Raw genomic sequence first — 22007 nt, forward strand, 5'->3', positions numbered from 1 at the left:
ATTATTAATAACAAAAACAAAACAAAATTTATATACAAAAAATATGAAACTTCAAAAAGATATTACGTATTTCTATGTTGAAGTTCCTGGTTTCGGATCACCTGCATTTTTTTAAAAAAAATTATCCAGTGTTTAGATTTACTTTTTCTTTCTTTAAGGAGTTCAGTAAGGTCGAATAGGTGCAATTACACTCCTTTTTACATTCGTACTCCCTTCCCAATTGTGGTTCATTTTGCAGAGTTCATCAATCAATGTCTCTATGCTTGCAAGGATACACTGTGAATCGGCCGTTTTCATATCTCTCAGACGACCTTCTTCGTTTTCTTTCTTCTCCTTTGGATGTTGACTTAATTGTTCGGCTAATTCTTTTTTAAGTCTTCATTGGAAAGCTGTTGATCATGGCTCTCTAAGACTTCTGCCACATCTTCAGCTGTAATATCATACAATTCCACCTCTCGGTCAAGCTTGGTAACATCTTCAATAACATTCTCCCCTTGCTCTAATTCCTCGAAGTTGTGTATAAATGCTGAAAGAAGTTTTTGCCATGCTCCTTTTAAACACTTTGCTGACACGTCGTTCCAAGCTGCCTCGATGTTGTTAATGCCCTTCAAAATATCGACTGATCGCCAATAGTCTTTAATAGTTTTTCCTGAAGTGTCCAAGACTCTTACAAGACATTTCCATAAATATTAGACAGAGGTCATAGGCGTTGAAGATTGATATAATCCCAATCCCCTGATCCATTGGTTGCAAAAGCGATGTCGTGTTTGGGGGCATGTAAACAACCTTGACATCCAATGGTGTTCTTACTTCAGCAAGGTTTTGAGGATGTCCAGGGGCATTATACAAGAGAAGCAATGCCTTGGCTGGCAAATCATTTTCTTTACAGAAGCGAAGCATGGTAGGACAAAAATAATTTGTATACCAATCTATAAAAACAAAATGTCTTGTGTAACCCAAGCTTTCTTGTCCCATTTCCAATAGACCATGGCTTTTAGACCCTTGAAGGCACGTGGTGTTTGTGAATGGTACACCAACATTGGTTTAAGCTTCAAAGTTCCGGAGACATTTGCACCCAACAAAAGCGTAAGTCTATCTTTTGCAGCTTTAAAACCTGGAGTGGAATGTTCTTCACAGGAAATGAAGGTGCATGATGGCAACTTTTTCCAGTAGAGCCCAGTCTCATCAACATTAAAAATGAGATCAGGAGGATAACTTCCTTGTTCTACACAGTCTTGAAATTCTTTAGGAAAAGCAGCCGATGCCACAACATCTGCACTTGCCACCTCACCACATAATTTGATACTGTGGCATTTACTTCGAGACTTAAATCTCATGAACTAACCTTTGCTTCCTAAAAATGTTTCTTCACCTCCATCTGTCTTTTTAAGATCCTCAAAAATTATTTTTGCTTTCTCAGTTATAACAGCCTGTGTCAGAGGAATGTTTTTCTGATTCAAGTCATCCACCCATAATGATAATAATTTTTCCATTTTTTCCTGAAGTTTACCCCTGCTGTAACGCACATGTTTTGCATTTAGTGCTGCCGTAGATTGTTGTGCAGACTGTTTTATTCTATCTGCATTTTTTATAATTGTAGTAACAGTCGATGGAGGTAAGTTCATACTTCTACAGACATTAGCACGTGTTTACCCATCTTCCATTCTTCGAATCACCTCCATCTTCTTTTCAAGTGTGATTGATTTCTGCACCTTCTTAACACCAAGTTCTGCTAACTTTTCTGCACTTCTTTTATCATTGTAATTACGTACTTTATCAAATTACATATGTAATTACATACTTTATCAATTTAAATATGTATGTACATAAAAAAATTAAATAGAACAATTAGGTAGATTCAACATTAAAACTAGGTTTGATACATATACGTCGTAGTAGCTCGGTACACACTCAAACACTAGTGCCTGCTAGCATCATTTCTCAGTCAACCACACTATAGTAAGAACGCATGCACAGGCAACTGCCGTTATTGTGAATCAGCATAAATTGAACCAGCGTAAACCCAGAGCTGCCTGTACTCCAGATATGTAGGATATTCTTATCTTCAGTTTTCATGTCACCATTATCATCAGATTCCTTTTACAGTACTTTTTCATCCATTCTAAGCTTCTTCAATAGCATCCAGAACATTTTGCAGCCTTCATGATATTTCTTTTCCCTACTTTTACCAGTCTTTTGTTTGGCTACTTATTTGCTAGGAACTTTTAGAATGTTTCTTCTTTTCCAGGACTGCTTCTTTAACTTCTTATGTCCACCATTGTGTTCTTATTGTTCCATCCTTGCAGGCAACTTCACCACATACTTCCTTAGTTGAATCAATATCTTTTTCAGAGACATTGTCTGAATGTAAATTCCATCCACAACATTTTATGGGTACAATTCACATAAGAAGAAAAAACAAGCCACAAATACTTCATATACTATTGCTGAATATGTATTGTTTAAGAAATGTGAGGCTTGAGAGTTTGCCATTGAGAATCCATAGTTTGGTTCTTGTTTTCAGTTTGTTTCATTTTTTTCTTCAGTAACATTTGTATAGTAAAGTCGACAGTTTACCTGTAAAAGCTGTTCAACTTTAGTTCTCCATAAAACTTTCTGATATACTTCACCACACTATTCTTTTCAATGTGATACCCATTTTTATCCTGCTTAGTACTAAGTAATAGTCACTTCCAATTTCAAATCCTCTGGTACACTCTTGTATCCTCAACCAGCATCAACTATGATGTAGTCAATGCAGCTTTTCTTTGTTTTCTCTCTCCGTGAAATTGTGCACATGTTTATGTTGAAACATAGTGTTTATAATGACTACTCCATATCCTGAGCAGAAATAAATACTTACCAATAAATACTCAGTTAATAATAATATTAGCTTTGCCATTTTCTCAAAATTTTCCCAAAATGTTCCTATATGCTTGGTGGGATTTATTTCCTACTTTGCTGTTCAGATATCCAACAAGGACCACTTTCTCCATTTTCTTTTGTCTGCTGACTGTTCTAATGAACCAAAAACTTTTTCTAATTCTTCTGAGGGAGCTTCTAAGGAAGAATGAGACCATAGGTTTCATTGTCCATTTCCTCATTTTGAAGTATCCCCAAATCACTCTACTTGAAACTGCCTTCCAAAAAAGAAGTTTATCTTTATGTTCAGTGTTGAATGTGCTATCAATATTCCTTCCTTTCCTTGATCATTATTTGCCTGAATATAACATCCTTTACTTATTATTTAGTAAAATCTCATTTTTGTCTTCTTTGTCTCGGTAAATGCCAGTTGTGTCCACGTGGTTCTTTTCCAATTCTTCGGCAAGTTCGATTTCCTTTCCATTAACACTCCTTATATTGATGGTTCCTATCTTCAGTTCTTCGGATGAGTTTATTCTTCTTCTAGATGTTGAGTTGGAGATTGTTCCAGTAGCTGACTTTTCACTGTTTGCCTTGTTTCCCTGACGAAAACAGTGGGGATCTTGTTTAAGTGGTTGATGCTGCAGACAGCATGAAATTTCATCATGTTGTACCATCATTTCTGGTTTAAGGCAATACAGTACAATTTAGTTGGCTAAATTCCAAATTGCCAGCCTATCCTCATTCATTCAGTATCTATGGAGATACCTAGTAACAGAGTGCATCATGTGAAGTTGAGGATTGAACATTCCTTAATGGTGATGTGAAAGTCTCCTCCCAGTTATTTGGCTTTGACTCTTAAGCAACCCTTTCCAATCAAATTACATATACTTTGTATATTGGAATCAAGGCCTTGTTCCCTATCCCATTCAGAATAACCATGTCTAAGTTGTATTTTTTTTTTTTTTTTAATAATGTCTGGGGGAAGGGAGAACATATTGCAAGTATCTACACTAGCTTCATTCTCATTCTTCACTGAAGCCTGTAAAAAATTACAAATCATCCGTCAGCATAACTGCTAAAAACTTAATAAAATTGCAGTTGTGCTTCTTTCTGGTTGTTTGAAAAAGCTATTCATCTGTTTGTTCTTCTCCAGAAATCTGTCCATCTATTTGCATTTCTACTTCTTTCTCTCTCTCTCTCTCTCTCAGATGACACTATTATAACAACTGAAGACAGTTCATGACATCATTCTTTTCCTGAAACTTCTGGATAGATGACCAAGGCAGATCACTTCCAACCATGGCCTTTTGCCATAAAAAAATAAATAAATAATAATCTTAAATAAGCTAGATATCAGAGTTTTAATCCCAACAGTATCCTACCTCCAGTTTCTGCACTATTTATACTCAGTTAATACCACTCTATAGCATGGAAGAAAGCCCATTTTTATTTTAAAAAAAACCCCTCAGTCCTGTCTGATAGAGGCAGTCATTAACTGTCAATGGTTTCACCACTTGCAGGCTGCCAGGACAGGTTCCATCATTTGTAGTAGCAAAATCTCTTTTCGTACATTGTCCATCTCTAGATATGTGCCATGGACAGGTTTGGAGAAATTCTCAATGTGAGCGTAGTATTTTACTTATTGGCAGTCTTAAATGGCTTGTAAAGATCACTTGTTTGGTCTCTAGAGCAAGTTTCTCAATTATTTAATCCTTAGCCTGCTGACAGTACTAATGTATAGGTTTTCATGGGTGAGATTCATATAAAAAAAAACCTGTTTCATTTAATCTTAATTTAAAATAAGGTAAAGTCCTGATTAAAAATTAGTATGCCAGTAGTAAGAAGTGAATTGCTTTAAGCTCCACTGTATCAAGTAAAATAACATACTTTTTATGACAACTTGAGAATTAAAGTTGATCTTCATTTCTTAAGACCTCAGATGTACAAGGGCTCAACCTGGAATGTCATGTTGCTATAAAAGTTGCACTAGGAAAATTATTAATTCTGTTTTATTATCCTAGAATGATGGCCAAAAAACCGTGATTGGAGTACCACAGAAACTTACATTGGCTCTTCCCACTCATCTTGCTCAGGCTGGATTGCAGACTTTGGTGGTAAATAAGAATTAAAGATGCGAAGCATTTCTATAATTTTTTTGTTGTATATAAATATAAATAGTTATTTTTTTTTAACTTATCATTATGCATGACAATTAATATTTTGTAAAATTAAATATTTATGCACATATTTATGCTATAAGCACTTTATAAATGCACATATCAAATAAAAGAATAGTTTTTTTTTTTTTGAAACCCATATTTTTATAGCTAGCTATATAAATATGGGCTTCAGAGAAAACTATTCTTTTACTTCTCATCTGTGTAGATGTAATACAGTGTCCAGTCATTATGCACAGTGGTTAATAAAAGTAGTGGAACATTTTTTAAAAAAAACCAAGATACATATCAGTTTTGTTCAACTCTCAATGACCTGAATCACATCTGATAGTTATTAATACATTATATGAACAACTTAGTGAAAACTTTCTTGAAAAAAAAAAAAAAAGTTAAATTTCACTTGAATTTAACACTTTAATAATTAAATTATAGTTCACATGTATCTTTCCTGTGAAGAACCTTTATTAGGACCTTTCAATTAAAGGTGAATTAGTCTCATATGGAGTGTTTTTTTTTTCTCTCTCCCAGAAACTCTGGTTTTTCATCATTCTAAACAGACAAACTAGTCTGCTTAGAATGATTTTCTAAAGACGCTTGTAGATAAGGTACCAGAAGAAGTTCGAGTAAGCAGGATGTCCAAAAGTGATAAAGCACCAGAATTTTCCTTTTCCATGGTGAATTGGATACGAGGCTGAAGGCTATTTATCTGTTGTAGAAAGATGAGCTTTCCACCCTCCTTATATTCTTCCATAATCTCTCACCATTACCAACTTGTACATCTCTATCATATCATCTCTCCTCCTCCTCCTCTCCACTAGACTCTGCAAATTGCATAGTTCTCAACCATTCTTCGTTTTCAACAGTCCAGAGACTATTTTAGTCAGTCGCCTCTGGACCTTCTCGAACACCTCTTCATCCTTTTGAAAAACCAGGTGACCAAATCTGTGCACGTTAGTCGATATGTGGACTAATTAGAGCCTTATACAAATGAACTGGAATCTCTTTACTTCTACATCCTCTGCATCATTGCCAGAATTTGTTGTGTTCTCACAATTTGTCCTCTAAATTTTAGATCCTTATCCACCATCATCTTACGAGGGTGGTCTGAAAGGTTCTCTGTCTCGACCATAGATGGCAACACTATCAGCAAGATTTTTTTTTTTCTAAGCTGGTTCATCTGTCATAAGCATCCATGTGAAATTGCAAGTCATTCTATCAAGTAGTTTGTTTTATGCAGTTGTCTGTATCCATTGAAATGGATAAAATTGAGTATCATGCAGTTATTAAATTCTTTGTAAAAGAAGATTTAACGCCAAAAGAAATGCCTTCAAAGTTCATAAAAGTTTATGGGCACTCTTATCCTTCATGTTCAACAATTAAGAAATGGGCTGCTGAGTTTAAACATGACCATACCAGCCTTGAAGATGATCCATGTGAAAGACATCCAAAAAGTGTAACAACACCAGAAATCAAGTGATCAAGTGCACAAGATGGTATTGGATGACTGGCGAGTCAAAGTGTGTGAAATTGCTGAGACTATAGGCATTTCAAAAGAATGTGTTGGATATATTTTGCATGAAGAATTGAAAATGAAAAAGCTTTGCGCAAGATGGGTGGCGCACTTGCTTTTAACTGCTATTTGGATTCTGGTGTGTAATGGTGAATCCAAGTCTCATCCAATTGGAATAAATCGACATACAAAATCAGTTTTATCCTTGTTAAAATGCTCCAAGCACTATTCAGAGATTTTCAACAAGGATAAAACTGATTTTGTATGTCGATTTATTCCAATTGGATGAGACTTGGATTCACCATTACACACCAGAATCCAAATAGCAGTTAAAACAGTGGACACAAGCCGGTTGTTCAGCACCAAAGAAGACAAAGTTCCATTAGCAGGAAAGGTCATTGCATCGGTGTTTTGGGATGTTAAAGGCATATTGTTTATTAATTATCTTGAACAGGGTAAAACGATAACCGAGGAATATTATTCCGATCTTTTAACCAGACTAGATGAAAAAATTCATGAGAAAAGACCCAGTTTGCAGAAGAAAAAAAATCATATTTCATCAGGACAATGCACCTTGCCCACCAAGGTGTTTTGGCAATGGGAAAATTAAAGGATCTGCACTATAAATTGTTGGAACATCCACCCTATTCCCTAGATTTGGCTCCCTCTGACTTGTCTCTTCCCAAAACTATAACTATTCCTCGCTGATCAGCATTTTTCTTCGAATCAAGTGGTGATTGCAGCTATAGAGGGGTATTTTGCAGGTCTTACTGAGAACCACTACAGGGATGGGATAATGGCGCTGGAGCATCGCTTGATTGAATATTAGTCTTATGGGGGATTATGTTGAAAAATAATTTTGAAATTATAAATCCGTTTTTTCATTGTTAGACCGAGAACTTTTTAGACCACCCTCGTATTTCCTCCATCTCCAACAATATATCTCCACCGAGAGTAAATTCTACATTCAATCTTTGTTTTCCAAATTTTAAAACCTTAAATTTTGCAACTGGCATCCCCATTCAAGTGTCCATTCACTCAGGCCATTCAAATCTTCTTGTAAGGCCACAACATCTGCTCTACTCCTCATAGTTCATCTCAACTTTGCATCATCTGCAAACACCATATATATCACCATTCAAATCTTCCCCAATATCATTAACATACAGGTTAAACAGAAATGGCCCTGAAGACCCCTACTAATGACTTTTGTCTTCTGGGATGTTGCTCCTCCATTCACAACTTGTTGATTATCAGACAGCCACTCTCCAATCCAGTGTTGGATATTATACTAGTGAGTCTAATATCCAACCTCATCCACTCTAGTTTGACTATCAACTTATGTGGTAATCTGTCAAATGCATTTGCAAAGTCTAAGTTTACTACTGTGTCCCCATCTCCCACATCCAGTGCTGCTATTAGTGTACTGTAATAAGTAAGTCGATTACTAAAACATGGCCTTCCTTTAATAAATCCGTGCCATCCAATTTTGGATCCTGATTCTCACCAGCCTTTCCAACACTTTAACCACAGCTGACACACAGATTGGCCCATAATTTGATGCTTGAATTCTGTCACCTCCTTTATAAAGTGCAGTGCAATCTTGCCTTCCTTCCACTCCTTTTGCACTTGATCCAATGTAGAACTCATATTAAACAAGTATGTCAAAGTTGATGTGAACTCTGGCATCTTCCTTCTGGTACATTCCTTCAAAATATGCAGTGTTATATCAAGTCCCACAGTCTTAATATCAGATTTGCTCAATTCCCCATATACCTTCTTGCTTACTTAGTCATTCTCTCCTCATCATTATCATCAACTGCTCTCAAGCTTTCCATGATATCACATTCACAAGAATGAACGACCTTTATGAACTGATCATTAACTACATCAACTACTGTATATCCTCTGCAGCAATTGTTCATCTTATACCATTTTCTCCAATCACTGTCATCCTTCAATAATCATTCTTTTTCTTTTTTTTTTTTTTGGCTTCAATAGCTAACTTCTGCTCATTCTTCACTTTTGCTATTCTTACCAAGTCACCCCTCCTTGCCTGTTATTTGTATTTCTCATGGAATTAACTCTTGTCATTCTTATGTTGCTTCCATAATGCCTTTTTTTTTTCTGTTGCTTAATCTCTTCATTCATCCATTTCACACCTACCTTATTTAGCATTCTAACCTTTGGAATACATTTAGACATTGCTTCTGCTAGATAGTTCTGGAATATCACCCCAGTAGCATTGATCTTCTTTCCACCCAACTCCTCATTCCATGGTACACCTGCAAGCTCTCTACTGAACTTCTCATAATCATCAACCTTGTAGTTCATGGCAGTTCTCACATTTTTTCCAACCACCCAGATAATCACTTCATGGTCACTCTCACCAACTGGAGAGAGATTTGACACCTTATTTATAATAACATCCTTTGATGAGATGATCAAATCCAAAACCCTTAATGCTTGTGTGCCCTCTGTTACATATACTGTCTGAGGTAGTTATCCCTCAAAAACTTGAATTTCATTTTCTTTACTTCTAGTAGCTATCTCATCATCCCAGTTTATAATTAAAATCACATATAATGATCACCGGAATCGATTAAAGGTCAAAGCCAAATAAATGGAGACCTCCACATCACTTTTCAGGAATGCAGAGAACCTACTGGGGCTTCTGACGTAATGTCCAATCGTCACCTTCACGTGGTGTGCCATGTTAGTAGGTATCTATTGGGTACTGAACAAATGAGGATGGGCTTTGGGACTTAACTGACCAAATTGGCTTAAATCACAAATGTATATGATGGTATAACACGTACAACATTGAGATTTCATGCCAACTGGGGTGTTGCCCAGTTAAACAAGGGTGAATACTGAAAAGTCAGCTACTGGAACAAGCTCCAAATCAATATATAGAAGAAGAATAACAACCCAACATCAGAATAACTGAAATGGGAACCATCAATATAAGGAGCATTAATTGAAATTAACCTGGCCTGGTTGGCCGAGTGGTTAGCATATCCGCTCTCCAGCCAAGAGGCTGCGGGTTCAAATCCCGCGTAGGCATGGGTGTTTGTGACACTCTTCCAATATGGACTGGGTCACCATGGGAGTAGTAGACCCAAAACCTCCTACAATGGGAGAGGCCTTCACCCTGCAGTGGGTAGAAATATAGGCTGTTCATTTTTTTTTTTCACAATGGGAAGGAAATTGAACTTGCAGAAGAATTGGAAAAGTACCACATGGACATAATTGGCATTGCTGAGACAAAGAAGACAAAAACAGGTGAGAGTTTACTAAATAATAAGTACAGGATGTTATTTTCAGGCGATAATGATCAAGGAAAGGAAGGAATAGCGATAGTATTCAATACCAAACATGAAGATAAACTTCTTGATTGGAAGGCAGTTTCAAGTAGTTATGTGGACAAACTTAAAAATTGGGGACATGGACAATGAAACTTATTTGTGCCTATGGTACATAAAGAAAATGGGAGGAGATCTGAACAGCAGTGTAGGAAATGAATGCCACTAGACATATAGGAACATTTGGGAAAACTTGGAAAAAAAGGGTAAAGTTAATAATAATGGTAAGTATTTACTGGACTTCTGCTCAGGATATGCAGTAGTTAATACTAACACTATGTTTCAACATGGTGTTAGTAGTGACACAATGAAATAAAAAAAGCCTCATTGACTGTGTCATTGTTGATAGTGATATCTTCATGCTTGTTCAGGATAAAGTGTACAGAAGATCTGAAATTGAAAGTGACCATTACTTTGTACTAAGCAAGATAAAAATTGATGGATATTACATTGAAAAGAACAGTATGTAAGAAAGTTTTAAAAAGAATTAAAGTTGAGTTGCTTTTACAAGTAAATTGTAGACTCAACTATACAAACATTATTGAAGAAAAAATTAAACACATTGTAAAAAAGAATCAAAGCCTGAAGTCTCAGTGGCAAATTCTGAAGAAGACTGATTGATTCAGCTAAGGAGGTATGTGGCGAAATTATCTGAAGGATAGAAAAATAAGAATATGGTGGACACAAGAAGTTAAAGAAGCAGTCCTGAAAAAGAAGAAAGCATACCAAAAGTTCCTAGCAAATAAGTGGGCAGAAGGTAGCAAAATGTTCTGGAGGCTATTGTGAAGGGCTTTGAAATGGAGGAAAGAGCACTCTAAAAAGAATCAAAGATGTTAACGCTGACATGAAAACTGAAGATATCCTACACTAGTGGCCAAAATTGTGGAATCCTTTTGGAAAAAGTGGATTTCTGAGGTTTGATGGCTCATAACACCACTTTTTTTTGGAGTAATACCATAAAATTATATATCAATGGAAAGATAATTTAATCAAAAATGTATATCTCATTTTTTCTATGTGTTTCACTTTTCCTTTTTATAACTGCTGTTCTAATAAAAAATCCTTCATAAAAGGTATTGCATTATTAAAGAAGAAAAGTGAAACACATAGAAAAAATGAGATATACAAAAATTCTCACAATGTGAGTTAATACTTAGTTGGGTAACCTTTAGTGTTAATTACAACGCCTTCCCATGGAGTGAACCAAGTTTTTTAGTTCTGCAGCTGTTATAATGTGAAACCAAGATTGAATTATTGCTTCTATTAATTGGGTTTTATTGCTGGGTTTGCTTCTAACTAACAAGTTTCTTTAGTCGGTTCCATAGATTTTCGATTGGGTTAAGCATTCCAGCAGTGGAATATGATTATCTTGAAACCACTTTTTTCCACATAGCAGCAAAATGACATGGAGCTGAATCTTGTTGAAATATAAATGCTTCATTATCTTGGGGAAAAAAAGATCACTTGCAGAAGGCTTCAGTTTGGGGCTCAAGTATTTCATTTATGTATTTTTGGACATTTATATTCCCATTAAACATGCAAATTCTGCCCACACCATTTGATGTCATATAACCCCAGATTATAACACTAAGTGGGTGTTTCACGGTAGGTGTAATGCAATCAGGATGCAAATCTCCGATTCTTCTCCTTACTTATTTTATGCCATCACTACCAAACAGGGAGATTTTGGTCTCATCACTCCAAATAACATTGTTCCACTATCCAGTTAACATGGGTTTTATCCCAGTTTAATATTTTCAACCTTTGTTTGAGAGATAAAAATGGCTTTTTCGTGGAATTCTAACATTTAGACCAAATTCCTGCAGTCTGCGTCGAACAGTCCTTGCACTCAACTTCACATTGTATTGCGCCATTTCATCTTGTATACACCCAGATGATTTTCTTCTGTCACGTAGGCACAATCTCTCAATTCTTCTATCATCACTTGCTGTTGTGCACCTTTTCCTGCCTTTACCAGTCTTGTTTTGTAGTGACTGAGTCTCCTTATACCTCTTCAAAAATTAAGAAATGCCACCTTTGGTCAAGTTTCCACCAATTTTTCTTCTAATTTCTTCATAACTGTAGCCTTGTTCACTTAATGGTACTATTTTACATCATTTTCTGGGTGACCAGTCAACTCTTTGCACCATTTCTTTAATTTTATTACATTTTACAAGCTCACTAAATGAATGAACACAAAAAAAATCAACCAACTTGACAGCAATCACATAATTAATACATTGACAAATGTCCTCCTCTCAGCTCCAATACATGACCAATAGCTGAATCTTACTGCGACTTTATTGGCTCATTGCCAAAACAAGATACCTGATTGGCTCTCTAAACACTCATGCTCATTGGCTACATTCAAATGAAGGAAAGCTACTTCATATCAATCTAAGCAAGTTGTGCTGCTTTTTTCTGGTTATTTGGCTATAACTTTTCATAGGATACAGATAATTGAACAAAACTTTGTTGCATTACATTCTTGATTAAATTATCTTTCCATTGATATATAATTTTATGGCATTACACCAAAAAAAGTGGTGTTATGAGCCATCAAACCTCAAAAATACACTTTTTCCAAAAGGTTTCCACAATTTTGGCCACTAGTGTAAATGTCTGGAGTAATTACTTTGAAAGATTGTTAAATGAACGAAGCAGTGACAGAACCATAATAGAAAATTTTCAAGAGGAATGCAAAGAGGAGTACATATCAATACTTGAGGTAGAAAAAGTTGTCAAAAACTTGAATGTGAAATGGTAGCTGGAGTAGATGATATTCAACTGAAATACTTAACTATGGAGGTATAAAAGCTTTGCAGTGGCTACACTGCATAATTCAGAGAGCCTGGTCAGGTCTAATTCCCAATGATAGGAGTAGAGCTCTCATAGTACCTATCTATAAAAAGGGGAATAAAACTGAATGTGAGAATTACAGAGTAATTTCTTTACTAAGTGTTCAGGTAAGATTTATGCAAGCATATTTGAAAAGAGGTTGAGAAAGATTGTAGAAGAGAAACTTGGAGAAGATCAGGGCCAAGTAGAGGTTGTCAAGATCAGATTTTCCCTTTAAGACAAACAGTTGAGAAAGCATGGAAATGTGACAAGGATCTGTACTTAAGTTTAGTAGATCTGGAAAAGGCATATACGACAAGATGCTTAGAAAAAAAACTTTTAAAAACACTAATTGTATGGGGTAAATGGAACATTATACAGAGCAATACATAATCTATATTTAAGTTGCCAAGTCAGTAGTTAGAATTGAAGGAAATACAGGAAGATGGTTTGATGTAAAATCAAGGGTAAGACAAGGATGCACATTATCTCCACTCTTATTCATCATCTGATGGATTACATTATGACAGAAGGTGGCATCAAGCCTGATGTTAAAATTGGAGATGTCAAACTTAGTTCTTTACTTTATGCAGATGATTTTGTACTCCTAAACACGTCTGGTGCAAGTCTCCAAGATTCACTAACTAAATTGAATAACAACTAACAAATTTGGCATGAAAATCAGTCATAAAAAGACCAAAATTATGAAAATAGGTAGGTGGATAGAAAACTTCAGCTGTATTCTGAATAGAGAGAGATCCTATAGAACAAGTAAAATAGTTCAGCTATTTAGGCACAGTTTTTAGTGACGATCAGAGACGTCTCGTGCACATGCACTGCGGAACTGCAATACGCCCAATTTTTCTCGATATATAAATATATTTATTAATTTATTTATATTTGCTTGTAATATTTAATTTTATCATCAACAATCCTATACAATTCTCTTATTTTGTATAAAAAATAATGAAAATCCATCTTTTAGCACTTAGGAGGGCGAAGGATGCTAGCAGCAATCCTGCTAGCATAAATAATAATAATAAATAAATAGCATAAAAAGAATAACTGGTATGGTGAGTAGCCAGCTGAATAAATTTATATGGAATAAGAGAACAATTAGCCAAAACACAAAACTAGCAATATACAAGTCAGTGTTTAAACCAGTTTTTAATACCACAGTGTCATATTGCTACGTGCACAAGCATATGGACGTCATAGTGAGACGTGAGCTATTAGCTTAATGCAGGACTATCCGTCGCTCAGTTCCACTGTTGTTTATATGCAGTTTGCGCCAGTAGTTGTGTGTTCGTAGTGTGTATCATGTTTACTCCGTCTCTGAATATTTGGACATTACAATTAAAGGATTTAATTGTAATGTCCAAAAATTGTTAATCCATTGCTTTAATTACATTTAAAGGAATGGATTTTATTTTTAAGTAATTTTGAATTATACCAAATTGTATAATTTTATTGATAATAAACAATATTTTTCATGTTTAATTTTGTAAAAAATTTTTACCATAATTTTGATATTTTATCCAAACACATATACACTGTACTTACAGTGTGTATGTGTATTTCGAAAGTTGCAGCACCCCCACGATTTCAAGCTACGAGCCATCACTGGTGACGATGGCAGGTAATAGACAACAGAATAAGAATAACTGGTATGGTGAGTAGCCAGCTGAATAAATTTATATGGAATAAGAGAACAATTAGCCAAAACACAAAACTAGCAATATACAAGTCAGTGTTTAAACCAATTTTAAGTTATGGATCTTAGATTTGGATTAGAAATAAAGCACTTGATCAAAGACTGGAGACCACAAATATGAGGGTTCTGAGAAAAATTAAAGCAGAATTATGTTAAGAATGAAAATATTAGAAAGGACCTTGACATTATTAGCATTCAAGAATGTGTCAGCAGAGCTAATTTAAGGTTGTATGACCATTTGAATAGAATGGGTGAAGAAAGGTCAACAAAACTGGTGTTTGATGCCAAGATAACAGGAAAGAGATCCAGAGAAAGACCAAGTGGTCTTTCTCTGGTTTCTTAGAAGCACTAAGAGATCCAGAGAACCCAGACCTTCTAAGGCACCAGAAGCACTAAGGCACTTCATGCCTTAGAAGCACGAAATGTTAAATATGACAATATTGGAGTGCTTACAAGTAATAGATTGATTTAGAGGAAAATTGTTAGTGAGGATGGCATGGATAAAATAGGAGATTAATAATAATGTCAACTATGTAGTGCTGTCATAGTAACCTGAACACTCGTTGGGGGGTACATATCAGGAAATTGATGGTGATAATGATTGCTCTTTTCCCAATTGCTTATACATTTCCTGGTCATTATCCTCAATATTACCAGGTCTGTACCATCATCCAACAAATTATTTCTATATAACATATATAACAAACCTGATTAGTAATACAATTGTATGAATTTTGCAAAATAGTTCTTGAGCACTTTTAATCAAGTATTTTGATAAATTGAAGTTGCTAAAAAAAGTGTATAATGTGAAGTCATTAGCCTACTCATGAAGATAATTCATGTGCAAACTTTGTTTGCATATAGATAAAGGTTAAACCAAGAACATAATATAATCTCTTGGCATCTTTAATTTATAATCTAATCAAGTGAAAAAAACTTTCTAAATCGAGCATTTCTTTTATGAGAATTTTCAAATGGACATACTGTAAAAGCTTGTTTTTAAATAACATTTATAACAAATAAATACACCATATCCCTTCTTTAAAGTTGAAATAACATTATTTTTTTAAAGTCAAGAAAATGCTGTAATATTTTCATTGCATGATCTGCAATTAAACGTATGCTTGTTCGTGTCTTTTGATTTGGTTCAGAAAATTTTGGTCTAATACTATTATAAGAAATGAATTCCTATTCTTTTGACAAACACATGCAAATTTCTTTATTTAGTCTGGTCCTGGTGGCACTACATTTGCTCTAACTCCTGATTTTGCCACCATACTGCAGCAGGCTGCACTTAGTCAAGGAGGAGTATTACATGCAACTCAAGCCCAGCCATCAACTGGTCACCAAGGTATTTATATATTTAAATACTTTTTTGTTCAACAGATCAGTTTGTATTTAATAGTATTCTACATTATGATGCTCAGAATGTATGCATGTTCAGTATCCTCTTACTGGATTCAAGATCACATCCTTAACTATAGATGGGTGGAGGACGGACAGTTAACCATTTGCTGGTTATTTATAAGGTGTGGGGAGATGCAGAGAAATTAAATATTTATGACACCTGCTTTAGGAGATTGCTGTAATATTGTTAGCTTAACATATACTTCAAAATGCATTGTTAATAGTTGTAATAATAATAATTTTATTCTTCAAAATGTATTGTTAATAATAATGCCTTTGTTTCTTTTTTTTTTGCAGATGCATGATATGCTAAGAATCTTTAAAAAAAAAAAAAAAAAAAAAAAAAAAAAAAAGCTGAAGAGAACATATCTCATGCTATCTTCAGCTGCTCAGTGATCTTCATAGATAAGAATGTTGTACCATTATTGTCATAATACAGTTATCCCTCGACTTGCATCCGTTTGAGTTACGTCCGTGATCCCATAAGGGAATAAATAATATTCTCGGCAATACTTTCGAACAAGATGCAAGCTAGCATAAGGTAAAGCATGCACAGTGGCAACAGCGTTTTCAGCAGCAACCTCCGTCGACAGTCGGCACATGTCTTCAACAGTTCCTCTGTTGATTTTGTGTTTGAGAAATGGGTTATTTATATTTATCGTTAAATATTTTGCGATGTTTTGTGCAACATAGCCCCTACACGCCCAATCAAAAAACCTTGTGAAGAATCAAAGAAAAAAAGGTGAGCAATTGATCTTGAAACGAAGTTTCAAGTTATAAAGCAACATGAAGCTGGTAAGCTTGTCAATGTGATCTCACATGACTTCAGATGGTCTTATTCTGCAGTGACGACCATTTTGAAAAATAGGGATAAAATCGTAGAGGCTGTGAAAGGATCTGCTTCCATTAAATCGACAAGAGTGACGAAGCAAAGACAAGGTCCTATCGGTGATATGGAAAAGCTACTTGCATCATACATAGAGGACCTGAACCAAAAGTGCATGCTCCTTAGCACTGTGATCATAACCGTTAGGGCACTAAGTCTCTTCAGTATGTTGAAGGAGAAAGAAGAAGAACCCAATCATGACTACAAATTCAACACCTCTTCCGGTTGGTTCATGAGATTCAAGCAGCATTTTGTGCTGCATAATGTGAAAATATATTGGAATCTGCAAGTGCTTGGAAGGCTGCCAAGGAGCTTGTGGAAAAATTGGATAAAATTATTACGGAGGAAAATTATTTGCCCCAGCAAATATTTAATATGGATGAGATCCTTGTTTCGGAAAAAAAATGCCCAAGTAGACATTCATCCACAAAAAGCCAAAATCTATACCTAATTTTAAAGCTCTTTATGCCCATATTACGATTCTGTTATGGATAATGTGGCTGGATATAAACTGAAACCATTTGTAGTATGGCACTGAGAATCCACGTATCTTCAAAAACATTAGGAAGCATACTTCTAATTCATTATCGGAGCAATAACAAGCCCTAGATGACTCAAAAATTGTTTGAGGATGCCTTAATCAACTTTATGCGAGCAAAATAAATAGCTATTGTGTGAAAGAAAATGTAGAATTTAAAATTTTATTAATTCTAGATAATGCTCCAGGTCATCCGTCTTAGGTCATTTTTCTCCCTCCAAACACTACTTCATTGATCCACCTGATGGATCAGGAAGTTCTTGCAGTGTTTAAGGCTTATTATTTACAGAGAACTTTTTCACCAGCCATTTCTGCTACTGAAGGAAATGACCAGACTCTCATGCAATTCTGGAAAACATTCAATATTGATCATACTATTTAAAATATTGCTGTGGCTTGGGACGACGTGACCTCTCAATGCATGAGTGGCATATGGAAAAATACATTAAAAACGTTTGTGCATGATTTTGGAAGTTTGTAATAGTGAGCCTAGCAAACAATCTGAATCTCGAAGTGAATTATGACGACATAATTCAACTCGTTGAAAGTTTCCAAGATGATAAAGGTGACATGAAAACGGGAGAAAAAGATATCCTTGAAGTATGGAGTAATTACTATGAAAAACTGCTAAATGAAACAAGCAGTGATGACAGCACAGTGGTAAAAAACACTGACCAGGCGTGCAGTCAGGAATACATATCCATACTTGAAGTAGAAAAAGCCATCAAAGGCTTGAAATATGGAAAGGCAGCAGGAGTAGATGATATTCGACCAGAAATGCTGAAGTATGGTGGTATAAGAGTCTTACAGTGGCTGCACTGCATAGTTCAGAAAGCCTGGACAGAGGGACGAATTCCCGATGATTGGAGTAGAGCTCTCATAGTACCCATATATAAAAAGGGAAATAAAACTGAATGTGAGAATTACAGAGGTATTTCCCTACTGAGTGTTCCTGGCAAGATCTATGCAAGTATACTTGAGAAATGGTTGAGAAGAATTGTGGGAGAAAAGCTTGGTGAAGAACAAGCTGGATTCAGGCCAAATAGAGGCTGTCAGGATCAGATCTTCACTTTACGACAAATAGTCGAGAAAGCATGGGAATATAACAAAGATCTGTATTTAAGTTTTGTCGATCTGGAAAAGGCATATGACAAGGTGCCAAGAGAGAAGCTATTCAATACGCTGCAGTTATATGGTGTCAATGGGGCATTATATCAAGCAATACTTAGTCTTTATTTGAGTTGTAAGTCAGCAGTTAGAATTGAAGGAACTACAGGAAGATGGTTTAATGTTAAATCTGGAGTGAGACAAGGATGTACATTATCCCCTCTGTTATTCGTTATCTATATGTATCACATTATGAAGGAAAGTGGTATTAAATGTGATTAAAATTGGAGATGTTAATGTCAGCTCTTTGCTTTATGCGGATGATGTTAATGTTATACTTCTAAATAAATCTGCTACAAGTCTGCAAGATTCTCTGACTAAATTGAATAGCTGTTGTAATAGATATGGTATGAAGGTCTGCAATAAAAAGACAAAGACAATGAAAATAGGCAGAATCATTGAAAATGTCAACTGTGTTGTGAATGGAGAACTTGTGGAAAAAGTAAAACATTTCAGCTATTTAGGCACGATTTTTACTGAAGATGGTAAATTAAATATAGAAATAGACAACAGAATCAGCAATGCTGATATGGTGGGAAGTCAATTGAATAAATTCATATGGAATAAGAGAGAAATTAGTTGGAACACTAAATTAGCTGTATACAAGACAGTGTTCAAACCAGTTTTAACTTATGGATCTGAGAGCTGGGTCAGAAGTAAAACACTTGACCAAAGACTAGAGACCACAGATATGAGAGTCCTGAGAAAGGTTATAGGTGTGAACAGATGGCATCAATGGCAATATCATATTAAAAACGAGGATATTAGGAAAGAACTTGACATTGTCAGCATCCAGGAATGCGTTAGCAGAGCTAATCTCAGGTGGTACGGTCACTTAAACAGAATGGGCGAGGAAAGATTAGCAAAACAAGTGTTCTCTGCCAGGTTGGTGGCAAAACAACCCAGAGGAAGACCAAGATATAGGTGGATTGATACGGTACAAAGTGCCTTAGATGATAGAAATATAAGATCTGATAATGTTGGAGTCTTGACAAGTAACAGACTGATTTGGAGGAAAATTGTAGATAGGAAATAAATAATGATGTAATTTTTTTCATGTAGTACTATCATATGCTGTACACCCCTTGAGGGTACATGGCAAGAATTTGATGATGATGATGAAAGTTTCCCTGAAGAGTTGACCAACGAAAAATTGGTCAAACTAGAATTGTTGCAGAAGAGGAAAAACGAGAAAAGTAACAGGGCAAAGAGAAACAGGAAGAGGTAGTTAAACAATTCACAGTGAAGAATCTTGCAGAAATGTACTTTGCAGTTAGCGATGGTCTCAAAATGGCTGAAGACATGGATTCCACTGTTGAACGCTACTTATTAGTAGAAACGAAAGTACATGATGGGTTTGCTTGCTATGAACAAATTTATGATGAAAAGAAGAAGAGGAATAAGCAAAGCTTATTGATCATTTTCATCATAAAAACAAAGGTTACACCAGAAGAGCGACAGCCTGATTGTTCACACAGGGAAAGTAATGAAGATGTGATTGTGGAGGAAGATTTGGATGATTATTCTCCTGTTTTATAGTGGCAGTAACACACAGTACAGTTTTATAATAAGGTTTAAAAGTTAAAATGACAGTATTCCTATTACGGTTAAGTCCCAAACCCCTATAACTCTGATTAATATATCGACTTATGTCCTGCCGGATGGAATGGAACCTGGACGTAAGTTGAGGGATGACTGTACTAATAAATAAATTTGAATCATTGTGATGTAAGGAATCACAACAAAGAATAAGGAAATTGAAATTTATTCAGAACTATCTGCCAAGAAAATGTAAGAATCATGATGAAAGATTCTTAGCATGATCCTGTTTTCACTCACTTCATCAGTGTTATATTTCAAACCAGCTTTCTTAGTTTTTTTAGAAACTGTTAGCATCCAAGTGTTGTTTCATAGTCCCTATTTTCATGAGAATATCAAAAGGAGTGGGTTTAAACGGAGCATAAAAAACTTGTGATGTCAATCTACACTGTTTGATACCCATAACTCAGAACATTGTAGTATATCATTCTTTTATTGTTAAAGCAAGAAATCTGGTATCTTACCACAACCTTTCTACAATATGCCAAATGAGTTGGTTATCTTGCATTCGTTTTTTCAGAATACAATGGTTATGTACTTGATTTTTTTTTTTTTTTTTTTTTTTTTTTTGTAATTCTGGGAAGATACATCCATCTTCTTGTTGTCTGAGTAGCTAGCTTATTCATTATTATTTATATGGGTACCTCATGGAGTCAAGACTCATTGTAGGAAACCCACTTTATCCATTAACACAATACCTATCATACATCATCTTAAACCTATTCACTGTTGGAGTGCTCACAACCACCTCTGGCAATTTATTCCATTCTATTTGCTACTCTCCTAGTCTGCATACCCTTAATAACCACACTCTTAGACAACTCCCAAGTGATTCCCCTTTCTCCTCATGTATTCAAAATTTTATAGAATCCCTTTAGTAACTTATAAGTTTCTATCATATCCCCCTCTCCTCTACCTGTTAGCTAAACTCTGCAACCCACACATTCTCAATCTCTCCTCATAGGGAACATTCGTGTGGTGATGGAGAGGATTCAGAGACCAGCTTGGTCACTGGTCTCTGAATCCTCTCCACCACCTCCTGATCCCCAAGAAATACAGGTGATCAAATCCCTGCACAGTAGCGAACATGTGGCCAAATCATATCCTTATAAAGAGGAATGATAACTTCCCTATCTTCACTTGTCAATGTGTTCTTCAGCATCCATTTGCCAACTCTTACAATATGTCTTCTGAATTTCAAATCTCTATCCACCATCACCTCTAGATCTCTAGCCTTATCAATTTCCTGTAAACTAGTGCCATCAACATGATACGAAGTGTGTAATCTTTTCATTCCAAAGTGCATTATCTTACATTTTACAACATTGAATTGATAACCATTGTCCTTTGCCCACACTGCCAGTTTGTTTAAATCATCTTGTAAGATGTCTACATCACCTTAATAAACTATTTCCCTCCTAGTTTTGCATTATTGGCGAACAACTGAACCCTTCAAATCTCTGCTATATCATTAATGTACAAATTAAAGAGTAGTGTTCTTAGTACAGAGCCCTGAGGCACTCCACTAGTCACCTTCATTTGCCTTGATTCCACTCCATACACCAGCCTCATATCCATTGCCATTTGCTCCAACTTGTGTAATAGTTTTCCATGCAGTGTTCCATCAAATGCCTTTGCAAAGTCCAGCAGTATCATTGTGTAGCCATTTCCTTTATCCAGTTCTGCTATCACCTTATGAAGTGTGGATAAACTATGAAAGCAGGACCTACCTTTTACAAAGCCATGCTGCCCCCTGTAGAGTATCATATTCCTATCCACCTATTCCTGAATTTTACTTTTAACTAACTTTTCCAATATTTTAACCACCACTCCAGAGATACTAATTGTTTTATAATTTGCTACCTCTGTCTTCGAGCCACCTTTATGTAATGGAACTATCTTTACACTTTTTCCACTCCCTTGTAACCTTGCCAGATCTGA

At 35.5% G+C, this 22007-nt stretch overlaps 1 protein-coding gene across 1 annotated transcript in view; it reads left to right on the forward strand.

Moving 5' to 3' along the window:
* Nucleotides 1–22007, forward strand: part of LOC150097389 (transcription initiation factor IIA subunit 1-like) — a 158183-nt gene that overhangs the window by 97685 nt on the left and 38491 nt on the right. Inside the window, exons 5-6 of the mRNA XM_090407218.1 lie at nucleotides 4887–4979; nucleotides 15697–15820. Of these exons, the coding sequence (XP_090263344.1) occupies nucleotides 4887–4979; nucleotides 15697–15820 (217 nt within the window). The remainder of the gene's footprint in view (nucleotides 1–4886; nucleotides 4980–15696; nucleotides 15821–22007) is intronic.

This window comes from Typopeltis vanoorti, chromosome 17 (assembly GCF_054136105.1).
Source record: "Typopeltis vanoorti isolate ZY-2024b chromosome 17, IOZ_Tvanoo_1.0, whole genome shotgun sequence".
Taxonomy (NCBI): Eukaryota; Metazoa; Arthropoda; class Arachnida; order Uropygi; family Thelyphonidae; genus Typopeltis; species Typopeltis vanoorti.